Below are 20063 nucleotides of genomic sequence, written 5' to 3' on the forward strand. Positions count from 1 at the left end.
GCTTATTGGCCTAAAAGTATTCCAATATTGCGGAGGCTTCAATTAAAAAATAAATTAAAAAAAATATCGATGCATTATTTTGTATGATCTATTTTTTTCTTTTGAAATATATGGCTCCACGTTTTTTAAGCATCAGGAAAAAACACAATCTTCTGTGTGCCTTGAAATATCCTTTTTTTCCTCGCATGTTGTTGAAGTGTGTAATTCGTGCCTTTTATTTTATCCACTTGTCGAAGTTGCTATAATCCTCATAATAACTGTGATCATTGTGTGTGCCCCACTGGCTTCACTTCTTTTTAACCAGGCCATTTGATCAGGGATGGGTTTCCGTGACGGATTAACAAAAGAGTCCCCCCCTGAAATTAGGAGCAAGTGTGACACCTACCTGCAGAAGTTGGAAGAGTTAGAGGACAGTGCCTGGCTACCGGCTGCACACTATAATAGACTCTGCCTGTCTCTGCTGCGTGCATGACAGCATTCTCCCTTTTTCTACAAACAGCACTGTTTTACATCTAACGCGCCATTAAAGAGACTCTCCATTAATGATATATAATAGGGCAGTATGTTCTAAATGCATGGTCGCGTCTTTTTTAACAGCTTTGCCACGCCTTGGAAAATAGTAATGAGGTCTAAATTTGGCATAAAATCGAGCTCATTACCGGAGTTCACCACCTGATTGCTCTGCATAAAACACGATAGGTAATTGGGTTAAATGACTGCGCCTCGGTGTTGTTATTATATCAATATCCACTTTTAGAAACGTGCTCAAGTTAAAAAAAAAAAAAAAAGGCCCTCAGAAAAAAAAACTGGTGATAGTCCACAGACCAGAAATATACGTCCGTGTTGTTTCCAACATTTTTCATTCAAAATAAATAAATAAATAAAATTAAATAATTTAAAACTAAAAAACACCTTTGTGTATTTGCACCAACCAAAACGAAACTGAACCCCTTTATTGTTTAGATATTCCAACATCCTTTTCCTGTAGGCCTTTTTTTTCAGGTTTACCAGAGCTCTCACTACCATAATATTTTGAAATGATAATTACCATTGAAACATCTGTCACGGTGCAAAATTGAATTAATATTTCGTATAGATTAATTGGCCTTGAAGCACTTTAGACACATATCAGGCAACTGCTCCCCAAAAAATAATCGCTGCACAAGTATATATTTTTTTCCCATAATTTACTTCAAAGATAGTGTGTTGTCCATTTTAAATACAAAAATGCTACATTAAATATACATGTTAGTCTTTAATACAAATAGACTCAGGCGGCTGCAGCGATTAAGACCATTCTTGTTACATTTTAGAATTAACCATTCAGAAACTAAAAATTTGAAGATAAGCATTTACTCAGAAAATAACTGTTCTCAGAATTTGCTTCATCATTGTTCTTTTTTCTTTTCTTTTTTTTTTTAAATGCAACCACAAAAAAAAAAATAAATAAAAGTCCGCGGTGAGTGGAAAATAATCAGGTATTAAATGTTTGACATACCTTTCTTTAGTTCATAAGGGGAGTCTTTACAAAGATCTACCTGCGTTTGGCCTCTGACTTTCTGGCTCTCCCTTACCAAAGCCTCTGCTCTATTTAACACAGTCTGGTTTAATCCATTGAAATGTGCCGTGGAGCCCGTGGTTACCGAGCCGTGGTTACTGTGAAGATGTCCAAAACTGCCACCATAGTTCGTGTAGCCGGGGTAGAAAGGGGAGGTGTAGTACAGAGGCCTGGATAGGACCGTGCTGTTGGGGAGCGGGCACTGAGGGGAGGACCGTGATGGAGACGCGTTGGTGCCCATAACTGCGCTCTGACCCAAACCGGGGCAAGCCTGTGGCGCCTCACCGCTGCCCTTACACCTGTCTGAGGACGTGGCGATCTCCGCAAGGGACCAAAGTTTGGGTTTAGGGGCCGAAGGGGGCGAGTGGATAACAGAGGTCACGTTGCTGGTCACCGTACCCGGTGCATGGCTCAAATCTGACGGCTTGTCTTGTTGCGCAACGGTCTGGTTCCCCCGGGGCACCGCCGAGGGAGACGAAGTGGTTGGTTTTGCGGAATCCGGGAGCAACTCTGTAGTCCGCTCCTCCTGGTCTTTTAACTCCGAGTCGCTCAGAAGGGGATCCGTGTCTTTGCCATGGTTCTCCTCTTTAAATCTGTCACAGCCTATGTCCCCTGGGTTCAGCAGTTTATGATCTAAAGCACAAATAAAGAATAGAGTTACTGCCAAATAAGCGTGACATTAAAACGTTGACAAAACTGTAACATATGTTTTAGGTGATCGCAAGGCATGAGAGCACCAGTGCAAACCGAAATCGGATGCATAAAAATAATTAGGCTGCTTGTGCACATTTCCCTTAAAAACAGTTATTGCATGAACCATAAATTGTCCTCATAAAGATGCGTGCCAGCCTAAAAGGTGAATGGACCGCTCTTCATAATTAAACATCGACAGTGTTGCACAAAAAAATAAGTGTTACAAATTAAAGTCATATTTGAATTTGCAAATATATTTTTAGAATTAAATAAAAACATATCAGTGGTGATGATGATAATAAGCATTCAACAACCGTTTAAAAGCGCAATATAATGATCATGCAAAGACAATATTTTTTAGCCGGATACCCGGCGCTGTACACCAGCTGTATCCTTATTATGCAGTTAAAGATAAATTGACTGCTAAACACTTTGCGTCACCAGCAATTTCAGCCCCTGAGAAGTCAAACGAGGGGAGTTCAAGGTGATTATTATTTAAAGCAATTGTCCCATTATAAATAATATACCACCATTAACCAGCAATCAATTTTGTACCCTGAGTGGAAACGACTGCGATGAAAAATTGATGCTTTTTTTTGCCCTTTTTTCCCTGCACCACCGACCTGCTTCTGTGTCTGTGGAGTCTCCCTTGTCTAAGGGCTTGTTTGGCTCGTCGTCGTCGTTTTTTTCCAAGTCAATATTCTCATCCTCCTCCTCGTCCTCGCTCCGGTTCCGGGGGGTCCAGGTCATCTTGTTCTCCTTCTTTAGCCTCCTCCTGGCGTTGGCGAACCAGGTGGACACCTGGGTGAGCGTCATTTTGGTGATGATGGCCAGCATGATCTTCTCGCCCTTGGTCGGGTAGGGATTTTTACGGTGCTCGTTGAGCCAGGCCTTCAGGGTGGCAGTGGCGTCCCGGGTTGCGTTTTTACGGTATGCTGGGTCACCGTAAGGGTAGGTGCCCAAGGGTGCTGCGTAAGGGTGGTATCCTATTGAGCCGGCCATACCCGTGGTGTGGTCATATGGAGAACTCTGTGATTTAAAAAAATAATAATAATAATAAAAATGAAGGAGTGTGTAAAAGTTCTGTAACAGTCATTTTCTAAACTGCTTTAAAATAGTTGAAATGACTTACGGCACACAAACACTAACACTCACGCGCGTGCACACGCACGGCCATGCGCGCGCACAGACACGCGTACACGAATACACTGGCTTTAATCCAGTAGTTCAAGTTTGAAGTTAATGTTTGTGGAGTCTGAACTTGATTAGGTATTTTGAAATGGGATTTCTGTTGCTATTCATTTTTAATATTACTTACACAATGCCAGCATGCAGTGTCCTTTATGCTCGCATTTAAATTTGTACAATTTGCAATTATGATAATGTATTGACAATATGCATGACGGGCCTAACGTTCAGTTTCTTTGCCTATTCTATTGGGATCAGTCTCTGTGGCAGCTGGGCCTATATGGCCACTTCTGTATAAATGACTTGCTGTCTTCAGATCATGAGCTGAGAATGCAACAAAAGCAAAACACTATTTTCCTGTGTATTTTTGTCAGAAGTTGCAATGCTTAAATTTAACAACTTATACATATAACTAATAGGAGGATAAGAAACAATGCAGTGACCTAAATTGCCATCACACGGCGCGTTGCAGCCAGTTTTAAGCGTAGAAGCTTCGGCAAGACATTGCCAGCTCTTTTATAGGAAAAAAAACTACAATTTACTCAAGAACCACGTTAATTGCACATCACTCAGTTGAATTAGTTTTGTTTACTCAACAACAAATTCTCTGGACCTGACATTCTGTAATATCATACCCACGCACTCTTCAGTGACGCACATTTCCCATCTTAATCGCTTGGCTCAGAATGCACAGCAAGACATCTATAACGAGTTAATATCCTCGCTATGACTTCTTATTAAATTGAATAATCACCTTTAGTTTACTCACCACGTACGAGGTGAATGTGGCAGCTGCTGCCGCGTCTGCACTGTATGGTAAGTGGGAGTTGTAGCCTGGCGAGGCGCTGGTGAACGCGGTAGATCCGGCATAGGGCGCAAAAGCAGATCCCGAAGAGGATCTCCCAAGTTCCTCGGTTCTGGGTCCCGATATCACGCTGGTGCTGTACGCAGGGCATGAATACAGGGCTAGAGAAGCGGACGGCTGGTACAAGTAGCCCTGAGGATACGCCATGCTGGAGCCCGGAGAGTATAAGCCACTTAACTTGCGCACTTTCCTCCCTTTATTTTCTCATGCGCTGCTGTCGGAGCGCATAGAGCCGTGTGTCTGCAGACCCGCTGTCTGTCCCCCTTTCTAAATGGCAATGATGAAGGAAAAAAAGTAAAAGTGATTAAATAAAGAGAGGCTTAGTTGTTGGACGGATTATTTTGGTCACTGCCAGTCAGCCACTGCCCGTCGGATGTTTTGTCTCGTTTTGTTTTTCTGTTGCTCCCTTATCTGAGTTGCACCGTCTCTCTCATGCCCGCGCAGAAGTTTTTTTTTTACCCGTCGGACGGGGGCTTTGCTTGGGAAAATGTCCTGCCAAGATGCTAAGTTGAAAAATTGAGGATCCTGACGCCTACTACGCTCCTCCTCTCGGGGTGTAGTCACCGAAGGAAAAGGCAAGCTTGTGCTGGGTAACCACAGCCCTGCCCAAATCATGCTCTCTCTCTCTCCCTCTCCCTCTCTCTCTCTCTCTCTCTCTCTCTCTCTCTCTCTCTCTTCCTCCTCACCCCCTCCCTCTCTCGCGTTAACTAACAATCCGTCTCATTCTCTATTTCTCTATTTTTTTCCTCTTTAACAAGGCTCGTTGCAGTAAGTCTCAAGTGCGTCTGGCAGCCCCCCTTTGGATGGCGACATCGTGCGAGTCTGTCAACTCCCAACTTTCTTCTTTTTTTTTCTCCTTCAAAATACGAAGCCGTCACTTTCACACTTGATCAATAACAAATCGGCTGTTGTATGCCAGGATATGGGCTTGCAAGAAACCGGCAGGAATAAAAAAAAAGGCGATCCACTGCTGTACTCTCTTTTTTTTGTTACTCTTTCTTTGTGCGTAAAATAGTCGTCATTTTAAGTATGTGCGTTAAATCAACCGACTGATGCTCCGTGATTTCCGTATACCTCGTGTTAAAAATCCGCAGTGGGAGTTTCACATGGATTATTGTGCTCGTCGACCTTCTAACGCCAGACGAATATTTCATCGGTAAGATATGTGACAACTTGCAAAAGTAAAAGTAAGATGGCGCAAACAGTAGCTGGTCCAACAACTTTGTCAGAATAGTTTCTGTGTGTAAGCAAACTTTGCCTCCTCCACATGTATGTGTTAAGACTGTCGAAGTATGTTTTTTCTGCGCCGTGTTTGAACGATTTACTGTGGCAACGGCTAAATAGTTTTTGCAATAGATCCTGGAATAAACCAGTCAGATACACACTCCCAGAAAGTCATAAACCCTCAAGCCAGGGCAGATTAGTGCCAACTACACCAAATCCGCCTGGACCAGTGGATGTAATCTCATTTGATCACTGCAGATACGTTTGAATGCTGAAATACCGGATAGCCTAGATTTATTTATTATGCCAGTGTTATCGGCAATTACGTTTTTAATATAATAAACATAACACACCTGCCAAATTTGTCTGTTAGGTTGTGGAACCGAAAAAAAAATGTTTTTATCAGTTATTGTATTTTTTGTGTGATTAAAAAAAATCTAATGATAATTTAAATAGCTTTCATAGTTAAATCCACGTAGTTGCGGTTGACTAATATGGCTTTAAAAAAATATTAGCAGGCTATTATAAATATTATTCACTTATGTATCAGACATCTACAAGCCATTTTCATTCTGGTGATTGACTTTCCAGTTCAAGTCTCAGATAAGCCGAAAGGGATCGCTGTAGGCGCTGCTAAAGAGTGTGTGCACACACTGTCACGTGTTTTTTTACGCTCTGAAAACCTCCAGAGAGGAAAGAGTGATGACGCTGGTACAGTGGGAGCCGACGCACACTTTAAAAAGAGAGAGAGAGAGCGAGACGGAGAGGGAGAAATAAAGAAAGAAGGATGGATGCACAAAGCGACCCTACTGTTTAGTCTAATCAGATGACAGTGATACCATGAGACCTGGTTTTACTGCCTCCAGTATAGTGACAATTAACTAATGACTGGAACTTTTCTGACAACAGCTACGAAAAAAAATCCGCTTATTCGTGTTAAAGACGAAAAAAGCACAATATAGGGTCATTATTAGCCACGCTTATATTCCCCTTATAGTGAAATTATTGTATTTTTGTATTTGTTTGTTTATTGTGTGAATATAACGTCCACATTTTAGAATACTTTGTGACGTGTGCGGTTAAGCAGAATTTGTAATATTATTTTATTGCATAGAAGATGCGACAAAGTTGATAGAGGAGAGAGCCATGGCATGCAGCGTCTGTCTCGTGTGTGCTCCTTAATGCGGTTTGCTTCAGAGTTGCTCTCTGAAGTAGGAGGAGGACCCATAATTTGAGATCACGGAGCCTATAATAGGAGTAGGTTATTGCAACTGCTTCACCTCTGAGCTCTGCGTTGATAAAGGAGGAGGTGGAGGTGAGTATAGTTTTGCTTTTATGTGGAAAGGTGCATCTGTGTCTTAGGTGCGTAAAAGTTGGCTGTTCTCACGCGATACGCAGATTCGAATTTAAATCTCTATTTCCGTTGCTTTGACGGCGTCTAACTTCCTCTTCGTTATTGCTGCTTCTTCTTTTATTTTTTTTCCCTGGGAGAACGACCTCGGTTTTGACGCATGAAAACGGCTTTTACGTGGCAAAGAAGACGCGAATGAAAGATGATGCATGCCACTTAAAATGCCTGAGGGAGCAAGTGTAATCTAAATTGGATATAGAGGGTATTATTACACAACATTATGCGTTGTGGCGGACTAATTGCGCGGCTGGGTGAGTTAAACAGTCAGTTAATGTCGAGTGGCGGACAGGTTTCTGGAGCGCACAAGGTCAGCTGCACTGCTCCCAAGCCTTTAGTGGTATACAGAAAAAAAAGCTTGAAGTATTCATGGGATTTTTAACCATTCTAAATCTGTGTCCTAAACCGATTAGTTGACACCAATTTTTCTTTGATGTATTAGCTGAGGGCTTTTGCCACTTGGAAGCCAATTGAAATTCAAAACAGTTTTCGCTCCAAATGCTTTGGGGAGATCTGCTGCAAATAATGGATGTAATTTATTTTTGACCTTGCTTTTTTTTTTTTTTTTTTTTTTTTTGAAGAGGGGGTTATTAAATGATTAAACATATGTGCACTATGCTACTTGACTAAACAATTGGCATTCTATACAGCTATGATTAGCTATTATTAGTGAAGCACAGCTGTAATTTTATTCCGTGTATTGTGCATTTTAAAGTATTGTAGACGTGGTATCAGTTTTTAGAACAGTTTTTAGGTTGTTGTTTCTTTTCCCATTTATTTATTTTTAGTATTATTGTCACTGTTGCGGAGTTGCCCCCCATCCCCCAAATGTATTAAAAAATATAATAATTGACTGTTTGTCTTTGTTTTGAATTTGTTCAGATCCGTGTCAAGGATGTCTTCACATGTCACCAAGCAGTCAGAAAAATGCACCTCTTCAAAATCTCAGACACATGCACACACACATACACACACATTACTGTGGCATCATTTAAACTCAATTTATATACTTTTTGAAGTGATCATTTTTAGACATGGGCATATGATATACTTTTAATACAATGTTAAGTTCTGCATTTATAGCTATCATTTTGTGTTTTTTCAAAATGATTTCTGACTTTTTTGCCTACTTTTAATGCATGCTTTTGTCACTGCACTTATGTGCTTGTTTATGCTAACAAGTTTAACGGTTTATGTGATAAATTTCACAACCGTTGCTTACATGAGCTGATACAGTTTAAATTTGATGATATTACTTGCCTTTGATAGTCCACCCAATTTGCATGAGGCACAATAAGCCAATATGGCTTTCAGGAAAGAGAATCTATTTTCTGATCTCTTTCCTGTTCTTGTGATCTCTTCTTCTTTTATTGACCTGAATGAAGATGTATGGCGTGAGAGAGAGAGAGAGAGAGAGAGTGTGTGTGTGTGTGTGTGTGTGTGTGTGTGTGTGTGTGTGTGTGTGTGTGTGGTTTTTTTTTTGGTTTACTCCTGATGGGCCCTGTCTGCCCCGCTCCCTCCCTCCTTTCTCCCTACTCCCCATGATCCCCACAAAGCTGAGTGGCAGGGCTCTGGATTGGCTAAGTGATGAAATGATGACCCTATTATGAGAAGCAATTCCAAAATGAGAGGTATCAGACAAAGATTGCACCCTTCTTCCACTGCCACGCCATCCTGCTGCACAACACTGCCAGCTGCGCAGATGATGATTGATTTGCTTGTGATGGATCACAGGAAGCACCCATTGATTTTTCAGTGTTTTATCAAAAAATATTTATTTACAGTTGTTTCCAAAGGGCGTGTCCAGACTCACCCTTTACCCCCGTTTCCAAAAGGGGGATGGTATTAAAGGGATAATTCCCCCTCCTCCATGACAAGACAAATGACCTGTAATATTATTTCAGAAATGAGTCAATAGGCTCAGTGACTAAACGAATATTGATTGGATATAATGAAGCCTGAGTGTGACTATGAGCTCTTTCAGGGGCCCTGCTGCAGACTCCACTGTCAGCATCTATACAGTGATGCCAGACTTCTCCAGCTGAGTGTTTTACACACAGTACAGACCTGCTACTACAGCTGGGACAAAATAAATTTCATGTTAGTGACTATCACAGATGGTGAATCCACATACTCAACATCCCCCTACTCCTCTCACTGGCGTGTACCTGTATATTTTGATTCATGATCTGAGCGCTTCCGTGCCTGTAGACTGTTGTCTAACCAGACCTACGGCTAAATAGCATGTTTGTTTTGAAGGTGCTATAGGTGCCATATGGTAATCGTCTAAATCCCATACTACTTAAAGCTCTCGAGGCATGTAGGAGGCACTCCTGCAATGCCTTCATGAAGGTAAAGTGATACAACGTACAAATCAAATGACTACCAGAATGCTAAAACCACAGTGTGGGAGCTTTGCCCTAGATATTTGCACTGACTTAATCCAATTGAAATAGTATGAGTGAGTTGCATGGGGCTCCCAGGTCTGTTGCTTGCTTATGTATGTGATGCATAATGGAAGTTGACGAGGTTGGTGATAGATCACAGCCCAGGTAATGTAAACACATTAATCCCTCAGGGTTCATGTGAATGTTCTTTCTCTCTTTTTCTCTTTCTCTTTCCATCAGTCTCTCTCTCTCTCTCTCTCTCTCTCTCTCTCTCTCTCTCTCTCTCTCTCTCTCTCTCTCTCCCTCCCTTTCCCTTGCTTTGAGCCCCCCCACCCCCCCTCCATGTTCATCATCTTCCCTAAATGCGTTAGTGGAGCACAAACCAGAAGGAGCCTTAATCTGTCAACATGCCCTTTAATTGGAGGGAGAAAACAACACGTGCTTCTGGTTGTGCCATTCCTAAGTGCACATGCCAAAGAAACACAGAGTTCATGGAAGAAGTGATCCCAAGAGAGCAGGGCATAATTAAAAGTATCTTTTAATAGGCTTGTAATGCTGAGCCTGAGTCTTGTTGCCTTAAGTAGAGGGCAAACTGTATGGCTGGAGATGGACATGCGAGGGGCTTCTGCTGAGGGAGCCTGTAAACGATACGTTCCCCGGGCCGTCATCAGACATGCAGTCTCTGCCTCAGTCGCCACACTCGGGACAACAACCACTTTTCCACCCCTGCCGCGGACACCTCGGCTCACCCATTCCCGTGTTCTTTTGTTCCCCAAATGAGGGATTCTCCTCCACAACATCACCTCTCCTCCCAGGCCACTTTGGCAAGTTGTGTTCCACCTCCTACTCGCAGCACCGGCGGGGAGCGAGAAATGGGACTAAGGGGTTGATTTGGGCCCTGCTACACTGTAATCAAATGAGACTGCTTAGGGGAGAGGAGAAGGAGGAGGTGGAGTATTATGTTCTGTCGTGCATTCCACTGCAGCATTGTTGCTTTTTTGTTTTTGTCGGGGCAGACTTTGATGCTGTATCCCCTTACCTTTGTAGTCCCGGCAGCCATGTTTCATAAACACAGAATGGGAAACATCCTCAGCATTAGAAATTTAGATTGCTGCTTTCCTCCTGCCACTCTGCATTCCGCACGTGCCCAGTCGCATTCTCCTTCTCCCAGTGCTGAGGCATTAAGTTTCCTCTCCCATGCCTCTGATACATTTAAACATCTTACAATCAGCCCCTTTTATTTGGTGTGTCATGTATAATCTGTGGCAACAACAATGCCAACATGGTTCTATGTTTTTTTCCGTCTCTTGGTACTGAAGTATTCCGCTGCCGCTGCTTTGTTTCAGGACAATTGCACTCGCAAAAAGCTTACTTGCTTGAAATTGAGAAGGAGCCAGGTGTTCAATTTAGACCTTGTCTTTATGATTGAGAGTGTAATGTTAATATCAAGCTAAGCATTCTATAGCATACTCTTAGCTTTGTGTTATCACACAGGGGATAGGCAGTGCTCACTTGTCTTTGTAGTTAACTGAAAATCTCAACGGGGAAACAGTGTAATGTTATTCTAAATCTATCTTAACTCATTAAAACCCAAAGTGTTCAGCTCTGCTTCCCATATCTTATTGTCTTACAGCAGCCTTCACAATGTACTCTGCTCTCAGTGGACTAATTTTACATGTAATTGAATATTTAAATGTCAAACATTGATGAGAATCGTGGCAAAATAATGGAATTACCTTGTTCAAAAGGGCATTTTTATTAGACATGGCACAAATTGCAGTCAGAAACCTTCTTTTCTGTACTGTGCTGAGCCTCAGGTCTTCCTCCTCCTCCTCCTCCTCCTTCTCTTCTTCTTCGAAAGTATCAGTTTTGTCCAACATCTGACACACTGCCCTGGGTGATTGAGCCAGACGTGGAAAGCCAAAGCGGAGATGCTCTCCTTAATGCCTGACACCTGGTGCAGATTTGGAAGGGATTGCACTACAGGTACTGTCTTACCTCTTCCTCAATCCCAGAAAGTCCCTGAGGTATTTCCTCTTCTGTCCGCGCCTGTGTTTGTTTCTCCTCTGCTTTGCCACCCAACTACACAGCCTGCGTCAAAGTCGGCCCTCTTCTTGGGATTATGGTGATAAGGTGTTGAAATATAATACCTATCATCCCTTTGATACATGCTGCTCTGATTTGTTAGGTATTTTTTTAGGCCTCAAAAAAGATCAATAGGATTAAAATCTATTGTAAGTGTATCTCAGGTTTTCAACGGCCAAGCACTCATGAAAAGATTTCTGTCACCGGGCCAGAGCTTTTTAGTAAAAGAAAAAAAAACAAAACAGTTCATGTGTATTTGGAACACCAGAACAGATAAATCAGTTGCATAATTACATGTGTTTCCATTCAACAAAGAAGGGAATGAATTTAGCCAGAATGACTATTGATATCAAAACAATCCTAATGCCAGCAGCATTCATTTCCTAATCCCACATGTCTTCTACCTTGTATCCGTCTGTTCCTGTTGTTTACACCCTCCCCGCCCCCGCCACACCTCTGTCAGGGTGTGCTTTACAACTGGACACGTTACTCGGGAGTGTTGCTGCTCACCTTACAGCTTGCAGGCACATCTGCAGGCTGTGCTGGGACGGTGTGGCTAGCCAACATTAACACAGCAAGGACATCAAAGGCTGGCAGCCCGGGCCATACCACCTGAGCATGTTGATTGCAATGCACCGCAGTGTCACCTGACCTGGGAATGGAGAGGGTTTTGTTGTGCCAAGTGGAGGCATTATATCCAGGAAGTGCTAAATAGGCTTGCAACCAGAGTATACAGTGTTAGTAATACAGCTTGAAAGCAGTATTTAAAGATCAAAGGCTTTTGAATAGATATTTCTTTATTTGTTTCAAAAGATGTTCAAAGACTACATTTTTAGAGGATGTATATATTCATGAGTTTGGGCCCTTTATTGCAAACTTCTAATATGATATTTGGTAACTCAAGCACTAGAAAATCATAATAGAAAAGTTGTGAAAGATACTCCATGATAACGTGATCATCTTTCTGGGATATTATACAGCAAATATATTCTGAGCGTCACAGAAACACAAGCGAGTGCACACTTGGTGAGCTTCATAGGCACACTGTTTATGTTGACACATGCAACTCTCTTCCTGATGCAAATGCAATCTAAACATTAGGCGAAGGGAAGGCAAGCGTAGCCCATAAAGGCTGTGAGCTCCAAACACTTTGAACAGACAACTATCACTAATCACTCCCAGAGCAGTGCGGCGTGTAATTACTCTGCCAAACGTTTGCCTTTCACAGCTTAGCACCGGGAGCCCTGACCCTGCGCTTCCCTGTCTTTCCTCACCACCCTGCATGTGGAAAGGGAGGACTACTCCCCCCCCCCAACCACACACACCCCCACACCCCCACACCCCATCCCTCTCCCCGTCTCTTGACTGAGGGGGTAGGCAAGCTGAGCTCGCTCTCAATATTTAGAGAAAGAGTGGAGGAGGAAAGAGAGAGGGAGAAAGACAGGGAGGGAGAGGACTGAGGTTGGTGCTTCCGGCTTTGTGGGAGCCCATTTAAACAGGCTTTGAAACCCTAGCCATCCGGAGATCAGAAATAGCCTTATTGACTGCATGGGCCCAGAAGTGACTGAGCACACAGGGTTCTTAGAGTTCACCCTTCCTCGCCACTCAGAACAGGAGGGGGCCATCGCATGCTAGGGCCATCTACAAAGACTATGGACATTAATTTTACATCAGGAGAAAAATAATATTGTTCTGGCTATTTATAGTGTCACAAGGTTGGGCTGTCGTATAATTTCTTTGTGATTTTTTTTTTTTTCTTTTTCTGCAGAGTGCAGGACGTCTGATTCTCCTCACTCCCCTCTCCCTCAGTCTTATTTACCCATATTAGTGATGCGGCTGTCAGTCTGCAGTGTGATCTGTCCTCTGTCTGGGTGAATGCTGATAAGATGACACAATGCAAATATGAAGTGTGAGGGAGCCGCCTTGGCAAGCAGGTATAGGGGTGTGCAGGGACCGGGATCCCATAATGACTATTAGCTGGATTTCACAGCCTGCTTCTGATCTCTTGCAATGACAGGGGCCTTTATAAGAGGATGGGTGTGCCACTACCCCTCCTAACAGCTCCACACACATGTGCATACACACATGCACCCAACGGCGCACACACACAATGAAAGATAGTATATATGAGACTGTGTAATATGTTAAGTTGGATACCATATGCCACATGAGTGCATTTATCCTTCCAAATTGCCCATATTTCTTTATCACAAAACTGTGATGAGATATTCTTTTATTCCTTTTTTTCCCACTGATGAAGTTATGAATAAATGAAAGAAGGAGTGTTTTCATATTTTTAGCTGGCCCACTGGCACAAAGGAAACACAGAACTTTAAAGCAGAAATAATCATTTCAGCATATTATAGACGCATAATGTACCCTTATCTTAATTTCACTACTAGTCATCTTCACCATATTGTCGTGCACTTCCCCACTGTTGTACAAGTTCATTTAGACTTGCAGTAGCTTAAAGAGCTCTCTTGGTTGCTGCACGATCTTGTAAAGGCTTTTCACAGAGCCCCATTTTATCACTGATGTAGTAATTTCACTTCATCAGTCAGTTGTGACTAAAAATACATCAGGGATTAGCTTCATGGCCAGACTATCTCACACAGCTTTGATAACATAATGGGGCCTGCTTGCTCATGGTTACAGTCATCTGATATGTAGGTTCATAACATTCAAAACTACACTTACAATACTACAGGGTTTTTGAAAAAAAAAAAAAAAGAATGATAGAGTGTGATCTTTTTAAACTCTCATGAAAATGATGTGTCTTCCCTTTTAATTCCTTTGTAGGAGCATTTTGCAAAGATGAAAACAGCGCCCACCCCCACTCCTTCCCCTTTCCCTTTTCTATTCTACACAAATTAGCTATGGTCCTGGAGGGCAAAATGACAAGAGGTTACTGGAAGACTGTGTGTTTAATTAATTGAAAAATGCTTAAATTGCTTTTACAGTTGTTATGTGGAGTGAAAAAAGGGAATCCGTGTTGCCAGTACTCAACCATAATTAGCACCCGCGGGAATTAAATATTTAGCATTAGCTGTGTTGCAGCACTTAGGACACAAATTTCTATTTTAACTATGAAAGCGAGCCTGTCTTAAGTGCATGAGTCTGTGTGGACAGCTGTGCAAAGGGGAACAGCACAGGATATTTCAGCGAGACACCCCAGTGGCATTCCGGGTCCTTCCACATCACATGTGTAAGAGATATGGCAGTTGTATTCCCAAGGGTTAGGCATTACTCAGAGTATTTAGTTTTCTAATTAGGCTGAGGGCCTTCGTCCATGCCTGCCACCACCATGGGAGCCAATGAGAATCTCCTCTCTTATGTGTCAACTCTCTCTCCGAGACGCAGGGAGAGAAAAAGAGAACTGGAGAGAGGGAGAGAAAGAGAAAGCATGTGTGAAAATGAGAGAGAGATACACACATGGTTGAGGGAGAAATAAAAGACCTGGGGAAAAGCCTTTGTTTATTCCAACTTTAATTACACATTGCCTTTAATGACTCCACTGGTGTGTTTGAGGCTGGAGAGAGAGAGAGAGAGAGGCTGTGGAGCCTTAATGATCTGTAGTAGTGGATGTCAGCCGAGCCGTTGGAGACTTAAAGCCCATTTTTAACAGTCCCTTTTGGTTTGGGCCTAGAGGCGACAGCGCAAATGGGGTTCATGCTAAGCCGCGCTAGACTAGACTCAGGGACTACTTCAGCGTCTGGTCAGCCTCTTTCACACAGGGGCCGGGCCATTTGGAGGCATCAGCAGCTGACCGCAGCAACTGTTGGACTTGTCAGTGTGCATCAGGTTACCCACTAATGAGAAGTAATAAGGGTTATCCCAACTTTATAAGACTTTGATCTTTGTGCATGGTGGAGTTAGTGAAGGTACGCTAAGATTGGAACTGGAATTTGACCCCCGTTTTATGTGTGTGTTTAGAGGAGGGTGGAGAAAAGAAACGACACAGAAGTAATTTAAAGCTCTAACTTTGGAGTTTGGATGAACATTTTTGGAGTGTAACATATTGTAGGCTCAACTGAAATGGATATCTTGGATTAGTCACCCGTGGGGAGGGCCCCAGGAGATTACCAGCTGGAAGGTTGTCCAAAATCACTGTGGTCAAACGCAGTTGCTGTCAAGACACTATATACCCTAAAGGGCCACCACGAACATGATTTATCTCTCCAAACTTGGATCTCACTCTGGGAAAGATGCATTAGTTCATTGAACTCAAAACAGATGACTGTACTGGATTAAATCACGTAATCATGTTCAATTAACACAACAGAACATGTAGCCCTTTGAACAGCTGCGTTATTTGTTTTGACACACAGTTCTCCAAAAATTCAACCACGTCGGCTTCGGCACAGAACGTTAAAACCCCTTGTTCTGTAAAACAAATTCTCTGGATTATTCAAAGCTCTGCGAATTAGAATGGAAAAATCCATGCGTAAAATTACCGTCCATTCAACTTCAGGCAATATTTCCCTCTAGAGGCAAATATGTTAATTGGGCTTCCTAAAGTAGCTCAATCCTCAGGTTATTTAATTTCCCCAAAAGCCTTAGCTGTGCTGAATTCAGAAGGAATATGGGTGTGAAACTCGTCACACCAGTAAGAAGGCCATCAAGGGAAAATAGCAGCAAAAGGGAGAAATGGAAAAGAGACCAATAGAAAAGGTTATAAAGAAGAGAAATTACAGTCGTGTGTCTAAAGCTTTTATGTATGACATTGCAGATTATATATACAAAAAAAAGTTATTTTAATGTCTCATGATGTGGTCCAATAATTTCACAAATATGAACGCACTAAATCACCCAAAATAGTACATAACTCAGTTGTGAATAAAACCGATCTGCCCAAGAATCCTCATCTTCATGACTGTCATGTCATCTAATTGCTTGTGTGTGTTTTTCCCAGAGACTGTGTGCAGCTCGGTCGCTGGCCCTTAGTGCTCCAGCAGCCTGGTCAAAAAGACATCCTGGCAGGGTCCCAGGGTGGATGCATCGCCCACGCACACTGCCCTCGCCAGCTCCCAGAAGTCTTTGTGGTGAACCACTGACCGTGCTGCTCCCTATTTTCCTCCAGCCCAGCAAATAATGTGTCAGAAAAAGATTATTGATAGCCCATAAAAGACGAGCCAGAATGTTGTTGCCTCGCTGCTCCAACTTTAAAGAACAATACAAGTGCTAAACCATCAGTTTGAATGCGGCGCTGCTCCTGAAAGAGCACAGCATTTATTTTCTTTTTCTGATTGTTGTTCCGTTTGGATAAAAAGAGTTACAACTGGAACATGAACAGACAACAATGACTTGTATTTGTTTGAAATGCTGCTTCATTTTCCCTTACATTTGAAAACCGTGTTGTGAGGCTGGCAACCTTGTTCTGGGTCTTTTCAAAGGAAAAAATAAGATTCCTCAAAAGGAGCATTTAAATTTGCTCCGCGCTCTGTTGAGTCATTCACAGTTTCGCCCAGTTTACCAGACGCTGGCGAAGCTGTTGCTCATCTGGCCTAAATGTGGCCTGAGTGGGTGATTCTCAGACACACGAGGGGAAGCTATATTTACAGAATTAACGACGCACTCCATCCGCCACACAACAGCTGCCTGCTACACTTAGCTGATTGAGACTGCAGGCCCGCTCTCATTTGCAGAGCGCTGTGATTGAACAGTTGGGGCAGCTTTATGCGCGTTTTGCTCTCCCGATGCTAGAAATCAACACTGACACTCCCATGCAAAAAGCAAACACTTGTTCAGGCAGATTGACTGTGTTGGGACTGCTTGCAAGGAAGTCCGCCCCCTTTGTTCAGCGTCTCACTCTTAATGTCGATCGGCCATCTCATCCAAATGCTCGCTTTTTCTGAGACAATACATGGTGCGTTTGGCTCAGCAGTGATGCTGTTAAATGAGAGACGGAGCGAGTGATTCAAGTTGGTGTGTAGATACAACACTGGGTTTTGCTGTAAAATCTGTGTTTATGTTCACTGCAGGCATAATTCACAGTATGTGTTAAAGGGCTCCGGGCTACGCAGACACACGACTGGCAAACTATTTCTTCCCATTGTGAGAACAAGTCAAAGTATGGCGAATCTAAGTATGGCGAATAAAACACGCTTCTCGGTGTTATGTATACAAGAAAAACGTGGACATGTTTGAATTTCCAAGTCATGGTAAAATTTTATTTCACACTCTACATTATGTTTGTTGCTTTATTCTGAGTCGAATCCAGATGTCAGTAACTTATACAAAGCCAGACATAAGCAGGGTATCATAACGTATAATAGGAATAATGGCCCTTTGATTTTTGGATTTCCTATTGGAACACCTGTCACTTTTTGGCAAGGGCACACCCCAGCACCAGGTCTCCTTTGGTAGCGCTGGGGGAGGAGTGTATGTATGTGTGTGAGTGTGAGTGTGTGAGAGAGAGTGGAAGATGAAACAGCCGCCGCGGAGGCAGTGATCACACAGACAGACGGGGTGAGTGACAGACAATACCTGCTGTAAAATTCCCTCACATCTCCCCTGATCTGTATTCATAGATCTCGGCTGCTACGCACTGCAAACTGTAGCCCACACCAACGGGCTCTTTTTGGCGCACCGCCCCTGCTCAGTTTCACTCTTGCAACTCGCTACACAGACCCCCTTTTTCTCTCCTTCCCAAAATATTTGCTGTCTTTTGTTCTTTGTCTAAATGATGCCTCTGATCACGAGGTGAAAGCAGAAAGGAGCTCTCTGACAAATACGGACTTTTTCCCATCTCTTCTAATCGCACCTAATTCGGCTCCTTCAAATGCAGGGCTCCCCTTTTGAACGTGTTCTTAGACTATAATACCTTAGAGATGAGTACTTTGTTTTTGACTTTTATTTCTGGTAAAGGACTTCTCTAGCTGCTCAGGTTGAACAAAAACCCTCATACTAAATGTTTATTTAGCTTCTTCCACCTGCACACATTGTTCTCAAATCCGTCACATCACTTTCTAGTAATTCCTGCAGACTTTTGCACACTGTTCAGTGAAAGTCCTTCAAAGGGGTTAATGCACGGCCATTATCAGCACTATCAGAGCCCTTGTTTTTACGCTGTTACATCCCCCCCTCGATGACTGACTCCAGGCCTAAAACTTCCTGAAACCTAAGCTACGTTACAAGAGAAACACACACACTCCGAGGACACCACAACAGAGGGGCTTCTCAAACCGGATTAGGTTTGTTGTGGCAGATCTAGGTTTCAGGTTTGACTTGAGTAATGTGTCGTTTAATTTCTTCGGGAATTGTTTTGACAAAACAAGTTAGCGTAAAGTCGGATATGTCGTCTAAAACAAAAAGGGTGTGTGTAGTGTGTGTATGTTTTTTTTTCCTCCTCGCGCAGCTCATGTGAAGCATATGTCAGTCATCAACGAAGTGTTACAGTGGAAGTGACATCAGAACCCTGGAGGGCTTGCACTGCGAGAGAGGCTTTTTGATATGATTTCAGAGAACAGAGAGTTCAGCGAAAAGAAAGGAGTTGCTTGCGTCTCTGTTGTTGGAGCGAGAAAAAAAATCTTTCTATACAAACAGTGGAGATGAACTGGAAGGTGCTCTGCCACGCTTTTACTGAATCTTTATCATTGTAGCTGTCAGCAGAGGTAAATGTCATGATTTGTGTTGCTAAATTACACATTTAGTGTGACAAGGGTAATTATTGTGACGTTGGCACACACAGATGGAGAAATGTTTGTCAGCCGTGATTATAATTACAATCATTCTGTGATACTGAAACTGAACAGTGTTGTGTTTGACTGACCTGCATGTTGGAACCAATTTATAGTGTTGCTTTGCGTTTTTCCAACACTCAAAGAAAAGTTACTTTCAACTTTAGAGGTGGAATCTTTTCTCTGATCTCGAGTGGACGGTTAGAAACAATGCTGCCGATTGGCCGGAGCCTGCAGAGCTGATCTTTATCCTGGCTTGTCTCAGGCTGGAGGTGATGATGCCCGCAGCAGCCAGAGATTGATGGGGGGCCAACACAAGCGGCGAGAATGAGCTCTGGCCTTTGAAGTCGTCCACATGGAGGGAAATTGATATATCAGTTTAAGCCCTGGACCCTATTAAAGGAGCCCCCGTCAGGTTAATGTGATAGCCTCCGTGTTACCCCAAGACCCATTCAGGTCAGCCCTAATTCCTGCCCCCGCTCTCCGCAATCTCATTTTAGTTTCCCATCAGTAATGTTTTTCCATCAGAGGAGCTCTGCTAGGGAGTATATCACACAGTCAAACACTGGGCCATCTCTCTCCCAGAGTGATTTAAACCTCCAGCCAGCACGTTAATCACCAGCCAGAGATTCCCATGGTTATTTGTACAGGTTGGACAGTCTTTAAAGTGGGCTCTGTAGAGGTATACACCTCACCAGACAGCTCTCTTGCACCCCCCCACCCCCACCCCCACCCCAAATCTGGCCCTCCCCAGGTCTCAGTCACCTCGTCCCCATGGTCAGACAGGCGAGCAAGGGCCCCAGGTCTGCGGAGGTGAGCCCTATGATCATTCATTTTTAATTGCATGCAGAAATACATTTACATTAAAAATGCAGAGCGGTGTCTTTTTAATTCAGACACAGTGTATTTATTATTAAACCTTTGTCTTGGAGGTCAGCTCACAAGGAATCATCTGTCCATCAGATTCAGGACGTAC

At 43.0% G+C, this 20063-nt stretch overlaps 1 protein-coding gene and 1 long non-coding RNA gene across 8 annotated transcripts in view; one reads left to right on the top strand and one right to left on the bottom strand.

The window, feature by feature from the left end:
- LOC121937823 (uncharacterized) overlaps positions 1–20063 on the top strand; it is a 394787-nt gene that overhangs the window by 126079 nt on the left and 248645 nt on the right. The window lies entirely within an intron of this gene.
- irx5a (iroquois homeobox 5a) lies at positions 844–4967 on the bottom strand. 2 transcript variants are annotated; one of them, XM_042480912.2, is made up of 3 exons: positions 4194–4967; positions 2875–3280; positions 844–2191 (listed from the first exon to the last, which is right to left on the bottom strand). In XM_042480912.2, the coding sequence occupies exons 1-3, from the start codon at positions 4449–4451 to the stop codon at positions 1482–1484; spliced, it is 1374 nt and encodes a 457-aa protein (XP_042336846.1). In that variant the 5' UTR covers positions 4452–4967; the 3' UTR covers positions 844–1481. The 2 variants fall into 2 exon arrangements, with proteins under 2 accessions (XP_042336846.1, XP_042336909.1); XM_042480975.2 differs by having other exon boundaries at positions 4209–4956.

The sequence above is a fragment of the Plectropomus leopardus genome, chromosome 1 (genome assembly GCF_026936395.1).
Source record: "Plectropomus leopardus strain MGB_pleo_1.0 chromosome 1, ASM2693639v1, whole genome shotgun sequence".
In the NCBI taxonomy this organism is placed as follows: Eukaryota; Metazoa; Chordata; class Actinopteri; order Perciformes; family Serranidae; genus Plectropomus; species Plectropomus leopardus.